General features: G+C 35.2%; 2 protein-coding genes across 2 annotated transcripts; both read left to right on the forward strand.

Moving 5' to 3' along the window:
• Nucleotides 1–3,049: 3,049 nt before the first annotated feature.
• LOC122533068 lies at nt 3,050–21,011 on the forward strand. The gene is made up of 10 exons (XM_043662431.1): nt 3,050–3,152; nt 4,174–4,877; nt 5,887–6,418; nt 7,875–8,522; nt 9,119–9,586; nt 11,023–11,358; nt 11,684–11,805; nt 13,355–13,586; nt 16,406–16,779; nt 20,551–21,011. Exons 1-10 carry the CDS (start codon nt 3,050–3,052, stop codon nt 20,959–20,961), a joined length of 3,930 nt encoding a protein of 1,309 aa, XP_043518366.1. The 3' UTR covers nt 20,962–21,011.
• Nucleotides 19,179–19,516, forward strand: LOC122533064. The gene has a single exon (XM_043662425.1). It carries the CDS (start codon nt 19,270–19,272, stop codon nt 19,492–19,494), a length of 225 nt encoding a protein of 74 aa, XP_043518360.1. The 5' UTR covers nt 19,179–19,269; the 3' UTR covers nt 19,495–19,516.
• Nucleotides 21,012–23,375: the final 2,364 nt, after the last annotated feature.

A 23,375-nucleotide genomic window follows, 5' to 3' on the forward strand; every position in this document is an offset into this window, starting at 1 on the left:
TCACTGAACATTTCTTGAATTTCAAGGACAAGATTGAAGAAGTCGTATAGGAAGTTTAAACAGTGGACTTCGATCTTCAAGGTTATGGTAAATTGAAAATCTTTTCTCGCAGCTATTTGAATTGTTGCAAAATTCCTGACTTTGCCGCACGATGCAGAAACATTTTTGGCAAAAGCTAAGACCTAGCTTTAGATTTCGAAATCAGGCCAACTGGATTGTCTTTTACGCCGATATTCGTTTGTTTTCTAAATCACCCCTGCTGTGCCTACAATTAGTTTGTTCAGAAGATCGCTGATTTATACGGCCGATCGAGGCCACGGAGACGAGAACCATCGGAGGAAATGCGCAGAGAAACGTAGGAAGAATTTCGTTTTCGGTGGCCGTTTTCACCCTTCGCGGAGCAACGGGAAGGCGGTAATTGCGTTAAAGCGAACGTGGCTTACACAAGGGCCACCCTTTTCCGTACGCGGAATAATAAATTCTCGGGAGCACGCGGTAACGAAAGTTAGGGCCCTCGCCTTGTTTCCCGGTCCGTTAACGGCGTGCCAGACCTAACCTCTCCTCTCTCTTCTCTACTCTCTCCTTTCTACTTCCTTTTCTCTTCATTACCAGCCGAAAAATCTACGACTCCGAGTGGAGACATAAATTTTCGAAATAATTTGAATATTGTTCGTTACCTCGGGACCTGTCTCGTACTGCGCAACACGCGACTCGTCGTGTCCTTTCCTCGCGAGAGGAATCGAGAATTCGAGAATTCGTGGTTGCTGTTCTTTAACCACTTGCGCTGGCAACTGGTTCGCGGACCATAACGGACGAGTGACCAAAATCGTAATACAATAATTCGTCGCTATCTTTTCGAAAATTCGTCGGTATGACGTCACTGGATAGAAGTAATAAATTTATTATTTGTTCTGCCTATTTTGTTTTACTTAAATATACAATTTTATTTATTATAACATGTTATGCTATAATATATAAAGTGTTATAACATAACCTATGCCTGATATAACCTGTATTCTAGTTAAATACATTGACATTTAGTATGTTTATTGTCAAATTATATTAAAGATTAGAGCTGTATTAATTTTTAAATAAAATACAATTCTTTATACTGACAGAAAACGACACTGATACTGTAAAGAATTTTAGGTATCCTTAACCACTTGCTCTGGTAACTGATTGCAGACCATAACGAGTGACCAAACCGTATACAATAATTCATCCCTTTCTTTCTGAACTCGTCGGTATGATATCACTGGATAGAAATTATTAAGAATTAATAAATTTATTATTTGTTTTGCCTATTTTGTTTTACTTAAATATATAATTTTACTTATTTATAGTACGTTATGTTGTAATATATAATATATAATATGTTATAACGTAACCTATGTTATGCCTAATATAACCTGTACTCTAGTTAAATACATTGACATTTAGTGTGTTTATTGTCAAATTATATTGAAGGTTAAAGCTGTATTAACTTTTAAATAAAATAAAATTCTTTACTGTGACAGAAAACGACATCACTTACAGGTATCCTTAACCATTTGCTCTGGCAACAGATTGCGGACCATAACGAGTGACCAAAACCGTAATACAATAATTCGTCGCTATCTTTTCGAAACATAATCTATCCTAATGTATTTAACTAGAATATAGGTTATATTGAGAAGTAATAAATTTATTTGTTTTGCCTATTTTGTTTTACTTAAATATACTTGAAACTGAGAGACTATTGGAATTTTGAAACGAAAAATTCTCGACGTGCGTGGCACGTCATTCCAGCGCAAGAGGTTAAATATTCGGACGAGAGATGTTTATTCAAGCGATTTGCAAGAATGAGAGCCGAGATGTGAAACAGAGATGTCTCAACAGTCGCAATCGCGACGAAGTCGATCGTGAAAAAGAACGAGCGTTACTTCGAGGGAATGAGGGAAATAATACGTTATCGCGACACATTTCAAGGACACAGTGCATTAACTACGTGTCTCGGACGATACGGGGGCGGCAAAGACAGCAGCCGGCGCGGCGCTTTGCATTTTATAATGGGTTTCCTCCCGGTCGTTTGTCGTTGCATTACGAAAACATTGAAAGGCCGGAACTTATTGTAAAAATTACTCCTCTTCCCCCTCTTTGTTCTCCAGGGATCCAAGAAAAAAAAAAAAATCTCGTCGCTCTGATCTTGTTCGAATTCCAGTCAGGCGTGACTCAGGAGGGGGGAGGGACACGAGGAAAAATCAAGTTCCGCGCCGTCCGCCCCCGTGGGTGGAAGAACGAGGGAAGGAAAGAGGAAAAGACGGAAAGAACGACTTTGTTAGGGAGACGGGACGCAGGAAGAAGGTCCGTCCGTTCGTTCGTTGGTCAGCCAGGAAGAAAATTCAAACAAGATTCTATAAGGGAGGGAAGATGTCTTAAGGAAATAAGGAGCGAAGAGAAAGAGAAAGAGAGAGAGAGAGAGAGAGAGAGAGAGAGAAAAGGGGCACACGCCGGAGGAATCGAAAGATAGGATCGGACTGTGCGGAGAAATTGGAAGGGTGGCGCGCGAGGGATGATGAGAGCAAAAAGTGAAGCCAGACGTCGGAGTCGGCGATGGTCGTCGCCAGCGCCGGTTGCCCGCGACTGCATTGCGCCGTCACGTCTCGAGGGACTTCGGGGGTCCATTCCAAGATGGTTCATTAGTTGTCGCAATGCAGGACCTACCCTTGTGTCTTCTCCTCTTTCTCCGGTCACCGGTGAGACCATCCCTCTCGGTTCTCGCGACGAGTCGCGGCAGCCGAGAGTCCCCGCAGTTGTCCCCCCCCTCGAAACTCCGGGAATAGCAACGAAGGATATTTTACTCAGTCAACCGTGCCCGGGTTCCCCCGAAATCCCTGTTTTGGATACGTTCGCTCTCTGTTCCACGGTTGCCGTGGTTCCACCCCTTCCCTTCCGTCTTCCACTCCTCCAACAAAGAGGCATCGAGGCGCGAAAGTTTTAATCCTTGGATGTTCTCTTCGCTTCGTTTTTAGCCTTTCGTGGTTCGTTCATTTGTCGACGTGTCGACGATATGACTCGAAATTTAGTGGAGGAAAGGAAGATACTATTGGGGTTCGAGAAACCTCTAAATGTTCCACCATTAACTGTGCGCAGGCGTTTAACCCCTTGCGCTGGTAACTGGTTCGCGGACCGTAACGAGTTACCGAACCGTATACAATAATTCGTCGCTTTCTTTTCCTTCTGAACTCGTCAGTGACATCACTGGATAGAAATTATTAAGAAGTGATAAACTTATCATTTTTCTGTATTGCCTGGGTTACATTTAAATGTACTTAACCACTTGCGCTGGCTGGCAACTGGTTCGCGGACCATAAGGAGTGACCAAATCGTACAATAATTCGTCGCTTCTTTTCCTTTTAAACTCGTCAATGATATCACTGGATAGAAATTATTAAGAAGTAATGCTTATCATTTTGCCTGGGTTACATTATATAGTTAAATATATATATATATATATATATATATATATATATATATATATATATATAATATTTTATTTATATATTTATATATAATTATATTTTATTTATATTGTTAACATTAATAATTCATTTAAAATCAAAATTTATTATTATATTATACAAAAATAAAAATTATAACATATTTAATGTAAATTTCATGTTAAATTTTGATTTCAAATGAATTATTAATGTTAATAATGTAAATAAAATATAATTATGGTTAAATTATTAATTAAATTAATATTTTATATACAATTTATATTAAATATATATATATGTAATAAAATTAATAAAAAAGTATATATAATGTAATGAAAATAAAATAGAGGAATTAAAATTAATAATGATAAATTAAAGTGCCAGAAGTAGCGGTTAAACTTATATTATAATTTAATAATTTATAAATTTTATTATAATAAAAATAATTACCATATCAAATTTATTGATTTCAAGTGAAATTCAAAATAGTATAAATTTTTATATAAAAATAATAAACTAGGATTAGATACCCTGTTACATTAATTTAAGAATAACGTTTATATATTATTACATGTATATACATATGTACATGTGAATTCTACAGGTGAAAAACAGGATTAGCCATGTTCCTCTCGAATACCTCGAAAGTGTTCGAACGATTCAAACGATTCAAACGGAATCATCAATCCGGCAGGGCAATCGGACACGATACGGAGGCGATACGAAAGGAAGGCAAACACGAAGCTGCGGAAACGCGGCGAGGAATGGCGGGACGCGGTGTACGTGGACGACGCGCCGATAAACGGGCCGAATCTCTACGTGATTCTCAGTTGCTTCCACGATCCTGACTTGCCCCAGCAGCTGATAAACGTGGGCGTGCCACTGCGCTGCTTGATGCAGATCAAACGTCCCGGCGAGCGTCTCGTTCACGACGGTGATGTCGAGACCAGGCCCGGGAAACTGTACTTCCTCGAGGAGTACAGCGCGCGTGTGCTCAAGCTGTACAATTTTTGGACGAAGCTCGAGGAACGATCGAGGGACCCCGTGGCGAATCCGGAGCTCGGCGACGTCGGCTTCCTTGTGTTCTCGCCGCCGAGGTTCGACGAGGAATCGTCGAAAGACGACGACGAAGCGCTGAAGAAAGACACGTACGACAGAGTGTCGTGCATCCTGTACGATTTCTACGACCTTTGCAGGCAGCACGGTAACTACTTGAAGAGCATGAGAGTGGAGGTTGGCATGGAAGCGGATGGAAGAGCGAACACGCAGGTTTACGAGACGTTGTTGGATGGGTTCCCTTCGGAGTGCGTCTCCGTGCCGCTGATATTGTTCGCGATACTGACGCAAATCGTGGCGAACGAAAGGGGAACTACAGCTACCGGGACAACAAGCGAGAACGTGAGTTAATATTACAACGTTTCGTTTTGGATTAAACTAAATTTGGTTAAATTGTAAATTGTATTTGATTTGCTGTTTAATTTGTGTCTAAAAACTGTGTTTTAATTATGAATTGCATTGCGTTGAATTCTTTGGTGAAGTCTTGTGAGTTGAATTTCATTTGTGTTTAATTTGTATCTAAAAATTGTATTTAATTGTAAATAGCACTGTGTTGAATTGTTTGGTTAAATTGCATTTGTGTTTAACTCTAGTATCTAAAAATTGTATTTAATTATAAATTGTACCGTGTCAAATTTTTTGGTTAAATTGTGAATTGAATTGAATTGAATTTGGGTTTAATTTACATTTAAAAATTGTGTTTAATTCTTAAATTTTTCGGGCGTGTGCAATTCTTTTCTAAAGTCAAAAGTTTGAGAAGTTAATCACCAGCTAGAAAATCTCGGTTGGAGAAACGAAACGAAACTTAATTGGAAATTCTTTTACTAGAGAGAAGAATTGGATCTAATCTTAGCTTATAGTTTTAAATTACAACGTTTGAATCCTAAAATTGGATATATACTAAAATTAGTCTTTATAAATAAGTAATTTAATCTTGAAGTCATTTTGACAATATTTAATAAAATCGAGTATTCATGTTTATAAATGTGTCGAGTATTGTGCTATTGCATAATTGATAAACTTTAGCCAGTGAAATGGACAAAATAAACATAAACACAAATACAAATACGTAACACAAATAAACATAAATTTTATACACGAAACTTAGACGCGGATATTATAATTTTAAATTTCGATAAAAAAAATTTAACGAAATCCCAGTTCGATCCAAAATAGAAAATTAGTTCCAAAATAATAAATTAGTTCTAACATAAAAATACGCTGAATTGCAAAATAGACATTACACTTTGATCTTGGGGAAAATTTTATATTTCAACAGACTCGAGTTATCGTAATTTTAAATCTCGATATAAGTCTGAAACGAAATTTCAATCGCACATGTCGCACCAAGCAGCACGACGTAGAAACGGAAGCGAAAAGCGAAACGACGAATAAATCACCGGCCGTTCCTCTCGCTTTCGAGGAGAAGATCAAGAGCCTGGATATTAAATACAATCTGGAGGACGAAGAACGCGACATCGGCCACGACGGACAAACCGTCAGTGACATTAAACTAATTCTTCACGAGGACAGCCTGCTAGAGGCGATTCGTCTTCTCGATGACTCTGCGATTCAACGGATGATCGCGAACCCGACAGATTTGATCGACAATATTCTGCCCATCTTCCGACAACCGGTGATCGCGAATTTTTTCCAAAAGCATAGTACATCCGAGGGAAAATCGAACGAGTACACCCGTCACATCGATAACATCCGACGTTACTTTGACGAGGAGGTGAACGACGAAGAGGTCCGACATCATTTGCACGTGTTAATGTTCGACGGAATGATGTCTCGATTGAACGAGTTCGAAACGATGGAGGCAGAAACGTCTGGGATTATTAATGACGCGACGACGAAAGGGGAGAAGGTGTCTGTGCTGGGTGAGTTATTTAAAATGATATCAGAAATGAAATAACATGGTATAAATATTATAAAATTATAATAATAAATAATTATTATTATATAATATCATTATAATATATAATATAGGACGTTATATAAAATGTAATACAATAATGAATTATTATATTATTATAAATCAATAAAATAGAATAGTTAATATTCTATATATTAACAGTAATTCATGTAAATAAAACAGAGTTATTACTATATTATTATGATAATTCCAATAAAATAGAATAGTTATTTGTAATAAAGTGACAAAAATGTATAAAATACAATCTTATCGATTTCGAAACATCGAAAGATATTTTCAAGAGGGCCATACTCTTGATCCCCACAATTTTTTAACGTGCTGTCAAGTTTACAATCGTTGTAAAAATTTTAATTTCAATTCGTCGTTTATTGTATCCTACTATAGCACATAAATTTCAATATTTTACGAATTAGATGTTGCAATAATTGCAACTAACTAATAATTGAAATTAATATACACTAATGCTGATATAAACTATGCTAATACTAATATATACTATAACTGCAACTATCTAATAATTGAAATTAATTGAACTACTACTGCTACTAATATATACAATAATTGCAACTACTAATATATATTATAATTGCAACTAACTAATAATTGAAATTAATAGAGCTAATGCTAATATAAACTATATGCTAATACTAATACTAATATATACTAATAAAATACTAATACATACTAATACATACTAATACATACTAATATACCAATAAGATACTAATATATACTAATATACTAATAAAATACTCATATATACTGATATACTAATAAAACACTAATATATAATAATGTACTAATAAAATACTAATATATACTAATAAAATTCTAATATATACTAATATACCCATATGATACTAATATATACTAATATACCAATAAAATACTAATATATACTAATATACTAATAAAATACCAATATATACTAATATGCTAATAAAATACTAATATATACTAATATATACTAATATACTAATAAAATACTAATATATACTAATATACTAAATAAAATTCTAATATATACTAATGTACTAAATAAAATACTAATATATACTAATATACTAATAAAATTCTAATATATACTGATGTACCAATAAAGTACTAGTATATACCAATATACTTATAAAATACTAATATATACTGATATATTAATAAAATACTAATATATACTGATATATTAATAAAATACTAGTATATACTAATGTACTAATAAAATACTAATATATACTAATATACTAATAAAATTCTAATATATACCAATAAAATACAAATAAACACAAATACACCAATAAGATACTAATATATACTAATATACCAATGAAATACTAATATATGCTAATATACTATTAAAATATAAACTAGTTAACTATAATGTGAACTAATATATCGTTCTACAGAGTCACCAGAATCCTTAGAGCGTAGCAAGTCTCTGTCGAGCTTCTCGACGAAGCGGATGCGCGAGCTGCGTTTCCTCAGCGACGGGAACATCGATTACGGTAGAACGGTACCGGAGATCGCCCGGTGCTCACCCCTGTTCGACCTGATAGACCCGCGTGAATTATTGGCGCCCGGTTACTTGGCGCGGAACATGTTCGAGGCGAGAGCGGCGGACAGAGCTCGACCGGAGGACTTCACCGACGTGCAGCTAATGCCCGAAGCGATTTTTCTGCAGCTTGTTCATCGGTGTCTCACGGTGTTCGACCGTCTGGCTCCTCGATACTTCGAGCCCACGGACTCGCTGTTACTCTGTTTCTACAACGATCGGCGAGCCGGCCGCGTGCACGAGGAGGAACGAACGTCGAGCATTCGGACGCCGGTCCGGCTACGCGATTTCTGCGAATACGTGGCCCCGGAGGAGAGGGACTGGCTACGCCGCGAGGAGGAACTCCACCGACTGCAGACGGCCAAGTCGGTGGAGAGATTGATGAGAAGAAGCTCCGAGATATACGAGGAGACGATGCTGTTTTGCGACGAGGACTTTGTCCTGCCCGGGACGCTGAAGGCGAGAGATTTGCAGGCCAGGCGGAAGGGTGAACTGCAAGATGGTGAGGGGGTGGTTTGTTGTTCCGAGATCTCGAAATTCTTCAACTCACGGATCGAAGTATTTGTTTTTCTCTTGTTGAGCGAGAAATATTTGGATTTAGCAAATTTAATTTCTCTTTTGGTAAATTTATTCTCTCGGTGGTTGTTTTAAATTTGGAATCTTGGATGTTGGATTCAAGAGCTTCATCTCTGTTTGTTAATATCTTTTATTAAATTCGACACTATTTTGTTTTAATATTTAATATTAATGATACTTGACAATTAATATAATTATTCATTAATAACATGCTACTTAAATAATACATATAATATATTATTATATACTTCATTTCAATTTCTATTGTCAATGAAAATTGAATATTTAATTACTTAATACAGCCGAGCATTAGAACAATGCAAATAATAATTCATATTTGGTATACTGCGCTACATAATTTTCTCTCATATCGAATTCAACGTTTACTTGGTCAAACATAACATATTACACGACTCGGTGCTTCCAAACACATTTACTTCCAATTTCTCCCACAATTCTGTCACAGTGTACGAAACACAATAGTAATCAAATGTTCGACGCGGGGAAAACCTTCTTTCGCAGACGTATCGTCCAATACCCCGACAGAGAAGACGACCGAGGAAGGGAAGAAGAAGAAGAAGAAGAAGAGACCGTCTAAGGGAGGCAAAAAGAAGAACGACAAATCGAGCAGTCCGAGAAAGTCGGTCGACGTCGAAACTTCTCCGTTGATTACTGGAAAAGTGTCACCGGGCCCTCCTCCCGACCGGGCCGAGAGTGAACCAGTTTATGATTTCGTTGGTTACGATCTCGGGAGACTTCGCGTACAAGTGACAAATCGCAGGAGAACGTTTCGTTCGGCCGACGACACCCTGGTCCGAGTCGAAGTGGACGATTGGCTTTACAAGGCCAAGCATTTGAGAATCACCGTCACCATCCGCGGAAACAGTCTACGATTATCTCGTAGGATCGACGCCCCCGAAACGGACGAAATGTTCCATTTGACGAGCAAGCTGGGAATTATTCTTGCTTTCCAGAAACTGTCGTCACCACGTAAGACAAATATTTTAGAAATTTAGAAATTTGGAGATTTAGAAATTTGGAGATTTAGAAACTTTGAGATTTAGAAACTTTGAGATTTAGAAACTTTGAGATTTAGAAACTTAGAGATTTAGAAACTTAGAGATTTAGAAACTTACAGATTTAGAAACTTTGAGATTTAGAAACTTTGAAACTTAGAAACTTTGAGACTTAGAAACTTTGAGACTTAGAAACTTTGAGACTTAGAAACTTTGAGACTTAGAAACTTTGAGACTTAGAAACTTTGAGACTTAGAAACTTTGAGACTTAGAAACTTTGAGACTTAGAAACTTTGAGACTTAGAAACTTAGAGATTTAGAAACTTAGAGATTTAGAAACTTAGAGATTTAGAAACTTTGAGATTTAGAAACTTTGAGATTTAGAAACTTTGAGATTTAGAAACTTAGAGATTTAGAAACTTAGAAATTTAGAAATTTAGAAATTTATCCCAAATATGTCAGAAATCTTTTCAAGTGACATGCAAGAGTATGAAACCTACGAATATAGGCGAAATAATTAGTTTAATATTTTTTTATTCGTAAACTTAATATTTTTCTATTTCTTTATATTGATATTTAATATTTTTTTATTTGAAACACTGGACGATTTAATTTTTACACAACTTGCACCCTCTGAAGCAAATTTTAAATTAATCTTTGTATTTATCTCAATTCAATCTTACGTCTTGTTTTCCTAAAAATATGAATTACAAGTACCCAAAATGTTACATTGCATGAACTATAAGTATCCAATAATTTCACAAATTATACAAGAGGATTGCAAAATTTATTCATATTTAAAATTATATATATGTACAATTATATTTATATTTTGAAGTCAAATTAAAATTAATTATTATTTGAATTGATGGAATTAATTGAAATTAACGAGTAATTTAATTTAAATGACAATCTGTAGATTTGGAACGCAATCTCGGCTACACTGTGATCTAGCAAACATGTACTTTGTCAAATCTCGTTTCACGCGTCATGATACACGTTTGTGAGATAAATTAACATCGTCGAAGTACTTGCTGAAGACTAGTCGTGGAAGTGGCGTTTGAATCAAGTTTTGACTAACGTGCAGCTTCATACACTTCACCGAGACAAACTTCGCAATAGCGTTGCACACTGTTGAAATCTGATCGTGCGTTTGCTCGAATTGTTCCATTTGCATCGACGTCAAAAATATCGATTTTACAACGTTAACAAAATTTAATTATTCTGTTAATCCTTTGACTGCGAGTACATGTGTCTCAAACGCAGCTCGTGCAATTATCTCGCATCTCGAATTGAACGACCATTGTAAATAAATGTTACAACTTTGTCTCACAGGGTAGCAAAACGCGTCAGAATTTTATGTATAAACAAAGTTCACTTGATTCACTTTGTGATTTTATACTGTATCAGATGCATCGACGAATCGTTCTCACACGTGGCAAAACACGATCGTGGAGCACAGAATTTCTTGGCCTACGGGATTACTGATAGAATCGGTGGTCGGTGACGGGCCAGACAATCCGTATTACATTCGACAGTCCTACACACCGAGAGGTTACGTCAACTCCGAAAATGATCGTGAAATTTGCAGAAAGTTTCTCAGAAACGGGACGGTTCTCAAGTATTTACACGACGGCAGGGTGATAGTTCTTCGTCCAAACGGGGTAGTCGTGACTTGCACCGCGTTTGAGAAGCTTGGAGTCAAGCGGGGAAGAAATTACGACCACCAGGCCAAAGATGGTTCAGGTATTCAGAATTAATTCTCCTTCAGAGGAAAAATAATTGACTTTGATTCAGCAGTTGTAAGTTAATTCTCTTTCTCTTTGCTATTGACTAGATTTTGAAGACTTATTTTTCTTCTATTAATATTAATAATATTAATACTTTTTATTTCTATTAATATCAATAGAGTATTAGTATTACTAGATATTGAAGTATATTTTAAACTGTTATAACACGTAAACAATTTTACGGGATTCCATGGGGCGCGAAAAATGCAACAACGTTATCCAAATGTTGTATCGAGCTTTCTGAATTCAGACGAGCATCGAGAACGTTTCATTTTTTAAAGGTGACAGACCGAAAGAGACGAAGGAGTCCAAAACGAGAAGAAAGCCAATGAGTGACTTGAAATCTTCGTTGTTCGAAACCGGCGAGGGAGATCTCGCGTCCGCTCAGAAGAATTTAACAACGGTTAGTCAAGTGTCCGTTAAATATCGTTTTAATCCAAGAACTTGAGTCTCGCTCGATCTGGCAAGTTAAATAAGAGGAAAACGTTCAACCCCATCGAGACTCGGTCCTTTTGTCCCGGGGATCGCGTAAATTAACCTCTCAGAAAATCAAATAAAGTTAACAATGCCGACGCTCTCGAAGCCGGCCGAGAAACACAGATTATTAAATTCGCCGTTTGTTGACCCGAAGGTTAATACGAGATTCCCGCAGTTTCTGAATTCACTGCTCGGTTAAAAAAAGAAAACTTCGTATTTTTAATATAAGTAATATATTACTATATATGAGTAGTATAACGTATATTCATAAGTAATAACGTTTATTAAAACGTAATTATTAAAATGTTGTCCAAATTTATATACTTTCCCGAAAGTAACTGAAAATGTCGTGAAATATAAAATACTGTAAGTATTTTTATATAATATAAAATACCACAAGTATAATATTAAAAATATTTTAATACAAAATATTATGAAAAATACTATAAGTATTATACCATATTAGCTTCTCAAAGTATACTATAAAATACTTTATAATATGCCATATTAGTATACGAAAGTATACGAAAGTATACGAAATATAAAATACTATAAGTATACGAAAATATAAAATATTATAAGTATAATTCTATAAGTATTTTATATTTTAAATATAAAATACTGCAATATTATAAATATTTTAATATAAAATACTCTAAGTATTTTTATAAAATTATACTATATTATACTATAAAAGCTTCTCAAAGTATACTATAAAATACTTTATAATATATCATAAAAGCTTCTCAAAGTATATAAAAATATAAAATACTATAAGTGTAATACTATAAGTATTTTAGTATAAAATACTATAAGTATTATGAGTATTTTTATAAAATATTATAATGTAAAAGCTTCTCAAAGTATACTATAAAATACTTTATAATATATCATAAAAGCTTCTCAAAGTATATAAAAATATAAAATACTATAAGTATGTTAATATGAAATACTATAAGTACTATGAGTATTTTTATAAAATATTATAATGTAACAGCTTCTCAAAGTACAAAAATATAAAATACTATAAGTATAACACTGTAAGTATTTTTATATAATATAAAAATATAAAATACTGTAAGTAGTTCTATAAAATATTGTACTATAGAAGCTTCTCAAAGTATACTTATAAAATACTTTCCAATACACTATAAAGGCTTCTCAAAGTATACCATAAAATACTTTTTAATCTACTATAAAGGCTTCTCAAAGTATACTATAAAATACTTTATAACATATCACAAAAGCTCCTCAAAGTATATAAAAATCTATAGGCGTGGGATCTAATTATTATCAAAAGAATAATATTCCTAAAATAAATACGATCGAACGAAAACCAAACCTAACCACAAAACGTGATCCAGAAATATTTCGAATCCCATGGCATCTACAATTGCAAACCAACTGCGAGTCTACGTATGTATATTCGTCTTTGTCAATCGCAAGCGTGACTTCCCACTCCTGTCCTCTTCCAGAATCTGGATGTCCTGTCAGCGACGGACAACACGGTCAAAGTGTCACGGTATACGGTCTTGAATGACGATGGCCGGGTGTACGAGGTGGTGGACGACTTGGTCGTAAGTGAACATCATCGATTACTCGTGAGAACGGCGTCCGACTACGAGGTCGACGAGAAATTCACGCGGCGGGCTGACGGCACCAACGTGTTGCTGAATTCCAATGGTGAATTGATCGTCAGATTCCCAGGTACCGTTTCACCTCGCGTGCTTGCGCCACGCTTTGCTCAGCGGATTCCAATTTCTGGCTGGCTATTATATTTCGTTCAATGAGGCTCGCAACTCCCGCAGCGAGATCGGGTATCAGGCAGCGTCTTCAGCGGGGAAGCTAGACGACCGGCGTTTAATACAATCAATTTAACAGTATCGAATTTAGCTAAATCGGCTGGGTATCGTCGATTTCGTCGCGTTGCCGTTCGTAAAATCCTGTCGAATTTCGTCGACTTCGAGAAGACGGATGTGTAGAACGCGATTGTGAATATAACGTGAATAAATCAGCGTGAACGTGGGTTGAAGTTTTCGCGTTAACCATTTGATTAATTTGGAAATTTTGCAATTTTCATTCGTTGAATTTAAAAGGAATATCCGTTCCGTTGGATTTTCATTAGAGAAAGTATACTTATCTGTAATCTTCGTGCGTAAGTTAAATTTTTATACATAAACGTGGTCTCTAATTTTCTAAAAATTTGCGACGTTTTTTTTTTTTATGTCCGATTCTATAAAGAATCATTTAAAAAATGAAAAATAAAAACTTCATTGTTTATTTTCGTTTATAAGATCGGACACAAATTAAAGCAATTAACTGCACAATCAATTTTCACCGGGAAATTAACGCGAATTTCTAGATACAAAGCAAACACTCGTCGATATTCAGATGAAAGAGAATTGCCAAACATTTAATTGCCCGTTTAATCTTCCAACAGAAACGGAATAATTCCAAGAGAATCCGAAATATCGATTCGCGGCTCCCCTGTGTGCCGTGCAATTTCGTTAAACAGGTTGCCCAAATGATTTAACGTTATCAAGCCGCGCAGCGGTAAATATTTATCTTATGCAACGCTGTAAAACGTCGCAACGATTCACCGACTGCTGTACCACCGCACAGCAAAGCATTCTCGTAACGTATCACGAGGCCAGAGAGCCAAGTTCATCAACTTTCCACTCCCGAACTTTCCTTCATATTCTCCTCCTGTATTTTGTTTGCTCTGTTGAACGCAATTTCCACGAACGTTTGAGCAACTACCGCGCGTCAATTGCCCCTTGACCTAACGACTCCGCCGTATTATTGTTCTTTGTTTCGAAAAAGAAATACGAGATGAATGCTTTCGTCCATTTTTCTTTTAAATATTTTAAATATCCATTGTCAATTAATATTCTTTTTCAAGCATTCTATCGTATTTGTCGTCAATTTTTCTTTGGAATGTTTCAAGTATTATATTTTTATATGTAAATATAAATATTACATATTTAAATATTTTAAATATTATATTATATTATATATTACTTAAATATTTTAAATATTATATTATATTATATATTATTTAAATGTTTTAAATATTATATTATATTGTATATTAGTTAAATATTTTAAGTATTTCAAGTAGTATTCTTTTGAATATTACAAGTATTTTGAATATTTTTTATCGAATCTATGGTGCATATCTTGCACCTTGTATATATTTTCAGATTGGTTTCAAACTTTTGTATTCTTCATTCTCTATTCATGTAGTAATCAAATGCATAGCTCGTGAAATCGAATAATGTACCAAAACGATACGCAATACTGAATTTATAATTGATGAACTCGGAACAATTCATCATTCACGAACGAGACAGCGTAAGACAATTCGTAATGTCAAATTCGTAATTGAGAAGATAAAATGAGACACGTTCGTAATGCCAAGTTTGTCATTTCGTTTGTAATCGACAAAAACAACTCGTAATGCATAAAACCAAGGAAACTTATAATTCATCGAATCGCTAACATTGTGAAACAATCTACATTGAAAACTCAAATAACAAAATTCATGAGATTCATGAAACACAACGAAAGAGAACCAAACAGCAGCGAACTTATAATTCATCGAACTAACAATAACGATAAAACAATCTGCGACATCAAAATATCATGTAACGAAGTTCATAATTCATAAAATCCAGTAATTCACGAAATCAGGTAAAGCACGAAATATCTGTTACATAACACGTGTAATGAGTAATTTAAAATACTTGTAATATTCAAAAGAATACTACTATACGATACTATACTATATTATATATTCGCTATGCTATACTATATTATACTATACTATATTATATATTCATTATACTATACTATACTATATTATACTATACTATACTATACTATATTATACTATACTATACTATACTATATTATACTATACTATACTATACTATATTATATTATTATGTATAATATAATAGTATGCTATACTATTATATTATACTATACTATATTATATATCACTATACTATATTATATTATATTATTATGTATAATATAATAGTATACTATACTATTATATTATACTATACTATATTATATATCACTATACTGTACTATATTATATTATTATGTATAATATAATAGTATGCTATACTATTATATTATACTATGCTATATTATATATCACTATGCTATACTATATACTATACTATATGCTATACTATATTATATATTCACTATGCTATACTATACTATATTTACTATACTATATTATATTGTATACTATACTGCACTATTTTATATATTTTAATATTTAAAATATTTAAATATATAATATTTACATTCATATTTAGAAATATAATACTTGAAACATTTAAAAGAATAATTTACAACAGATATAATACGATATTATATCTTAAAATATTTGAAAAGAAGAACGATACAATCTCGCCGCTCAAAATATTAAAGAAAAAAGAGACACACTAGTGAAAACTTTTTTGAGTTCCTTCGTTCGTTCGTGTAATTTGAAGCTCCGGTTGCAGACGGTACGCGTATCACGACCGGCTACACCATAGAAAAAGAACCAGTGACGTGTGACTGGACCGAGGAGGAGGTTCTCTTGTATTTCGCCACCGACGAGCAACGCTGCGCGGATCGTTCGTTATCGAATCCAGGATACGTGGACGAGCCGCGTACGTCGCCGTCGTACGAGGAGGAGAAAATAAACGAGCTATTGATCAGGGACAGCTTCGTCTCGGTGCTGTTGACGTGCCGCGCCGAGCACAAGAACTATGCCGCCGTGTCGTACGATCAGTCAGCAGTTAACTGCACTTTATCAATGCCCGACGATCTTCGAGTCAGCATATCAAGGAGAGGTCATTACGAAGTTTTGATGGCGGACGGAGTTAATCTAAAGGTAATCAAAACCTGGTAGATGAGATTCGTTGGGTATCTGGGTCCTCGGCTGTAATGGTGCCACCGATATATATTCCGTGCACTTGCGAGAAACTGGGGATTAAAATCGGGGCTTAGGGATGAAAGGTTCTTCAGATTGACGGTGATTACTGTGTGCAGCTTCTCGTGCCTCGTGATTTTTAGAATCTACGGATCATTCAATACTATACTGCGTACCCGGTGGCTTCGAAATTCTATAATTCTGATCACGAGTATTCTATTCGTTAGCATCCGGTAGACTTTCGGAATTTTATTTCTGCAACTCTACGGAATTCTACGACTTTGAAATTTTTAGAATTCTGTAATTTTTATAAGTGTGTTTCAACCATTCGCCCGATTTACTCGATTACGTATTTACATCGTACGACTGTGTGTACTTGTCGTTAAATATTATTTACTACAATTACATTAGCTAATCGTACAATTATACAAACGGTTGAAACAAACTAAATTCTCCCCGAGAAAATATCGTTTTGCCAGATCGACGAAGACAGTCTATCGTTCAAAGGGAATACGTGCGCAATCTGCGGCAGCCAATCCACGTCCAGGTACAATTTCCACCCATTCGATTCATCAGCCATATTCACCACCACCGACGTGTTTGGCAACGTGTTCGAAGTGACAGGCGACGGCGAAACGCATTACAGCCATGGCAATCGAACGTTAAAATGTCAGAAAATATCGAACACGGGCGTAGTTACGGCGAAACGAATTGAACACTGCGAGGAGGAGTTCGAGGAAGACGTGCAAACCCCTTGCAACCACGAAACACTACGTTTCGAGAACGACCGAGTTGATTGCAGATTATTTGCGATAAATCGTGATCTCACAGCTTACGAGTACGTTCACAGGTTGACTAGAAATGAAATTGAGCTGACGTCGGTGTTTGACAGAGAGATCAGCGTGATTTTGTACGGGAGTCCTCGTCGTTTGATCACGTTTGAACCAGTGGGAAGTGAGTCTCGGCTGAAGAACATGTTATCGTTTCCGGTGAGTTCGAGAATAATAAATGTGGAAAGATTGTGTGCTCTGATTTGTTCTAATTTGGAAATTATTTCTAATTGCGAACAAATGGTGTTTCTAATTCGTCGGATCAAGTTTGAGGTTGTTTGTTCTTGAATGAATTCATTTGTACATACGTGAATTTTACGATGGAAATTCGGGATAACTTGAGTATCGAAAGAAGAGAAAATTCTGAGAAAGCAGATTCTCCTGAAATTTCTGAATTGTTTAATTTTCTAATTTGAACGTAAATTACTTTTAACAGTGTTCAGATATAAACCAAACTTGGTAAATTGGTAATTGACTGACGATATGATTAATTTAAATTGATAACGAGATAACATAGATATAATATTCTAAAATGTACGAAGTGTTCACCGTTGTAATTGAATTATTTTCATACAAGTTCACAATATCCAAAATACGCGATTGAGGAAAAAGAACCTCGATGGGGAATATTTTTATATATTTTCCTTTCTCCGTATTACTTTCATCCTGTGCAGCTTCACACTGTCAGATTTCCTACAAATTCACAAAATATTCGCAGTCTATTAATTACCAAGTCTTCCCGCTCGAGTTGCAGAGATACCATTCAATTTCCTACTCTGTAGCGTAATACTGTGCAGCGATAAACACCTTCCAGACCTCTTTTTTCTTCAACGAACTTTGCAAGCCTCGCTGCAACAGGCAGCGAAAGTTCAAAGACGCTTCGAGGAAATTTGCAACGAGTAATTAAAAACTTTGTAACTGAAGCCATCAAAGACAAACGAAAGTAGCTGAATACAACTTCGATCGTGCAGTTGTGCCAGTGACCAGAAATATAATATAATTTGAAACGAAGAAAAAAAAAAAAATGTTTCCAACGTTTCATAGGTCTTGATTGATTAATTAATTGAAATTGGACCGATTCTAAAATACTGAGGATGTTTCTTGCATTTGTTTAAAGGAATAAATAAATCGATGCTGGGAAGATCTATGTACAATTATGTACATTCATACTATGTATTTAATCAAACTTATTACAAATCAGATGACCAGTGAAACTTTATAATTATGTAATAATTATGTGTAGTTGAAACGTAAACATAATTATAATTATATGTAGTTATAAAAAGGACACGTGCCAATGATAATTATACAACAGTAGACTTTATCTAGAAACCCCGTCTTTTTACCATTTCTACAACTTCAACCAGCAAGTGAATTTTTCAAAAATTGTCCAAAACATTTTTTAAACATTTAACAATGATTTTATGTCGCTCTTCGATTATTTTCTTCTGTTTGTTTAAAAGCTACAAATGACTTAACAGATTCCTTTGAGAGCTATGTATGTTTTACTATCTTTTACCTAGAGATTCATTTAAAAGCTGCAGATTCTCGTGATTAACAAAGCTACGTTGAATTTTGTCAGGACTGTCAGGTGAAGCCGACCAACTACGATCGAAGGGACATGCCGCGAAGCACTTACTCGATTCCGTATGATTGGCTATTCCCATTCGGAAGGAACGGTAATGGTATTTGGAAAAATATCCACGAGCTGCCGCTAATGGCCGACATCGAGTCTCTTCCCGAATTATTGAGCGTTCGTATTCTGCGCGGATTCAAGGAACCCGGTGGAAACCCGGTGATCGATCTTCAAAGGGCGCTCGGACGCTATTGGATGTCCGTTAGTTGAATTAATGTGTGCTTTTTACCAAACCAATGCCCATGGAATCTTCCAATTAAATTTCCACCGAATCGGTTATCCTCCTGTCTTCTTGCATATTATGCAAAATCATCCGCACGTTCGACCTCCATGAAATTATCTTGGTTGAACTCCGGCAAGACGATGCTCGTTTTTCAGTGACGTCGATGTTAGAAAATTAATTAACGAGCGACAACAGGGGACAATTATTCTACTTTGATTTCGGAATTAGCGACTTTTCGGAGTGAGAGTGAAGCTTCCAAATTTAGTATATACTGTTAATTAATCGCCGGATATTTGAATTTTTATTTCATTCTGGGGCTGAACGCATAGTTTTTAACTGTGACAGTAATTGCAGATACTTATTAATTATCTTTGGTGATATTTATTTGTTATTATTAAATTTAATTATTAAATTATAAATAATAATATTTATTTATTATTATTTGATGGTAATATTCTTATTACGTGATAATATTAATATATATATAGATATTAAAATATTAAGATTGCATAATATTAAAATTATAATATTACATAATATTCTTAATACTTATGGCAAATATTTATTTATCACAGGATATAGCAATTTTGTAAATGTCTGCAATTGCCATTCTTTTTTGCATTTCAATTCATGGACTTTATCAGTCAGCTTTTGATTGATCCACATAATGAAAAATATTACAATGTCGTGTAAATTATAATTACAATTCAATATGTATAATAACATTAATATATAATATACAATATAATTATAATATAATAAAAATATATTATAATATAATATATAATGTAATGTATAATATACAATATAATTATAATATAATATAGTAAAAATATTGTAGTTACAGTAGTAATATAAACTACAATAGATAATAATATTGTTCAGTTGTTTTGTATTGTATTATTTTATATATTATGTTATATTATCACACAATATTTCACACTCTAAATTTCCCCGAAACAAACACGCAACACCACCACCAGAGAAAAATATTAAATAAAACAATTTCCAAACCATCTCTAACCTTCAAATCGTGCACCCAGTTAGTACGCGACGATCCCCAATCACGGTTCTCAGTGGACCAAGAGAAGAAACTCGTCCAAGAGAAAACGAAGATGACAGTGTACGATCGCCTGGAAGACAGTCTGCACGCTCTGTCGTTGGGCACGAGGAAGACGATCGACGTGGAAACGTACAAGATCGGTCTCGAGAGGCAGTGGCAGACGAAGAAGTCAAACGGTCTTCGAAAATCGATGAAACACGACGAATTCCTCGGGCACAAGACACTGGAGACGGAGGAACTCGAGTGGTACAAACGATGCATGAAGGAGAAATTCATTCTACCGTATTTTCAGAACATCGCCGGCACGTGTTTCCTCTGGGTGATAGATTGCATAAATAACGCGTTGAACGTGCCTGTTATTGAATCCTCTGGCGAAATCAGCGATTGTTAAATCTTTTATATTGCTGACAAATGTGTGATTATTAACGAGTCGACGATGACGCATCACGATTGTAGTGGATTTATAGCATAACCGAATTTGAGTCAATCACTGAGATTATAATAATTTTATTCAAAATCGTTGCGACACTGAAAGGTAAAATTTCTCTTCTGATTAACAGCGATGATCAGTTCAAACTTTCTTTTAAAATTTAAACTTTTATGCCTAACTTTTCGACGAATATTCAGTAAATAATGAATAAATGAAAATGTTTCATTGTAAATTATTATTGTACCAATAATTTTATTAAAAATCTTCGCGACACCGAATATACATAATTCATGGGAAATTTCTCTTTCGACCAATGATCGATTGGTGACGAGATTTAATTCAAACTTAGTATCTAGTAAATAATGAATAAATTAAAACGTGAAAGTAACGAGTATCGTTATTGACGTCGTTTCTAGATTAAGTAATTTTTCAAAGTGACAGAATTTCTCTGCCCTCTCTAGTGACACCAGTTACGAGTTAAAAAAACTGCGAAAATATCGAAGAAACTTTCCTTTGAAGCGCGGCGCTTTCGACGAAATTCCCCGGCGATTAAATAAATTTGGTCAAAAAGCCCCGGCGCCGAGATTACTCGGACAAAAGTCCTGAGAACCGAGGTAAACTTGCGCGGGACCACAGCTAATAAACAACTTCTGCGGGAAATTAAGCGAACACGATTATCTCGACGGGAGAAAAAGTAGCGGCAGAAGAGTTGGAAGAAAAGGATTGTCGGATCAGATTGTTTGTATTTGCTAATTGGTAGGTAGCAGATGATTTTGATCCGATCATTCCTCATTGTTTACGCATTCCGACGATTTTCGCGATCGCAACACTGAGAGATCTGTGTCGACTGGTAAATATTTTAACGAGTATTCCATTTTATATCTTCTTGTGTATTATATACATTTTGCAAATTAATTTCGATAATGTTTAATTAAAAATATCTAATAACATAATACTTTACATGAATATGTAATGTGTAGTATAACAATCAAAATATTTTTCAATATTTTGAAATTTCATTGACACTGATGTTGCAAAATATTTATTACAAGTACATATCTAGTAAATATTAGAATAAAGTGATAATTACGTAACGATATAATTTTTTCCAATATACTATGAGTATCATGTGGAACATATTAAAATTCCATTAGCACTTGAATGTTATAAGATATTAGTAAAAGTCAGAATAAACTTATAATTACATACTGATATAATGACATAATTGAATATTGATACAAACAGATAACAATTTAAATGTTTAAATACCTGCACGATCTCTGTGAAATGTATGTACTCGTATCAAATATTATCGAAACAAATATTTAACGATCCCAGATTTCCTTCGAACTTCATCAACGTAATCACGACAGTTTGTTCTTGTTACAAGTGTTAATGCAATTCCACGTGCATAATATGTTTATAGAGTATTATTTACAAGTGTTTGAACATCTTTACGAGCAACTGAGTATTTACATTCTACAGAAGCTAACTGGCGGCCCGCGAGTCCTGATCGCTAATGCTACCCCCTCCACTGCATCGATCTCCCCCCACTCTCTTACGCACGGCGAGGAAATTTCGATGTAGTGGAGAGATCGATGGAGGGAGAACAGTGGAGGGTGTAACGCTGGCGGTCAGGAAAGTGAGGACGAGAGCTCACGAGCTGCCAGTTAGCCTTACAGAAGAAATCATTCTACGCGCAGCAGCCTTTATTCAACGAAACTGAAGTCGTATGTCGATCATAATGACATAATTCACATCATTGAACATTGATATAACGGACTACGTTTAAATACTTTTAATAATCTCTACGAAATATATAATATTTATGTTTATATTTAAATTCATTTCAAACCTCATCAACATAACCACGATAGCTTGTTCTTGTTACAATGAAATTTCAAAACGTTTCAGATGTATATTCGTGAAGTGTTCGAACACCTTCGCGAGTAACTTGTCCTAAAAAAAAAAAAAGAACAAATCTTTCTATGCGCAGCAGCCGTTCGCGAAATGTAACAAGGTTATCCTGAACGAAACTGAAGAAACTTTTAACCGGTGTTGCTTTCAATTTACGAGAGCCTGACCCGACGAAACGAGAGTTCCATCCGGATCCTCCTCATTCGTAATCGAGGCGCGAGCGAACGGAAACAGAAGGAGAAGGAGAACAGCTCCAGGAAACTAACTCTCAGCTTTCCAAGTGTCCGACGCACGTATCAGACCAGCACGCAAGAATTTTCGATCAGTTCCTTCTGTTTACCGGGGCGCTCGTTCCATTAAAGCCAACGGCCCGGCCCTTCTAGCAACGTGGCGTGTTGCCACGCATTGAAATGAATCACCATGGCATTCTCTCTCCCCTCCCCCCATTGATATTCAGC

Source organism: Frieseomelitta varia, unplaced genomic scaffold (genome assembly GCF_011392965.1).
Source record: "Frieseomelitta varia isolate USP_RPSP 00005682 unplaced genomic scaffold, Fvar_1.2 scaffold_493, whole genome shotgun sequence".
Taxonomy (NCBI): domain Eukaryota; kingdom Metazoa; phylum Arthropoda; class Insecta; order Hymenoptera; family Apidae; genus Frieseomelitta; species Frieseomelitta varia.

Coding starts and splice junctions, on each gene's coding strand:
- LOC122533068 (XM_043662431.1), top strand. CDS start 3,050: ATGACTCGAAATTTAGTGGAGGAAAGGAAGATACTATTGGGGTTCGAG. Junction 6,419..7,874: donor GGAGAAGGTGTCTGTGCTGG/GTGAGTTATTTA, acceptor ATCGTTCTACAG/AGTCACCAGAATCCTTAGAG. Junction 9,587..11,022: donor CCAGAAACTGTCGTCACCAC/GTAAGACAAATA, acceptor ATACTGTATCAG/ATGCATCGACGAATCGTTCT.
- LOC122533064 (XM_043662425.1), top strand. CDS start 19,270: ATGCCGCGAAGCACTTACTCGATTCCGTATGATTGGCTATTCCCATTC.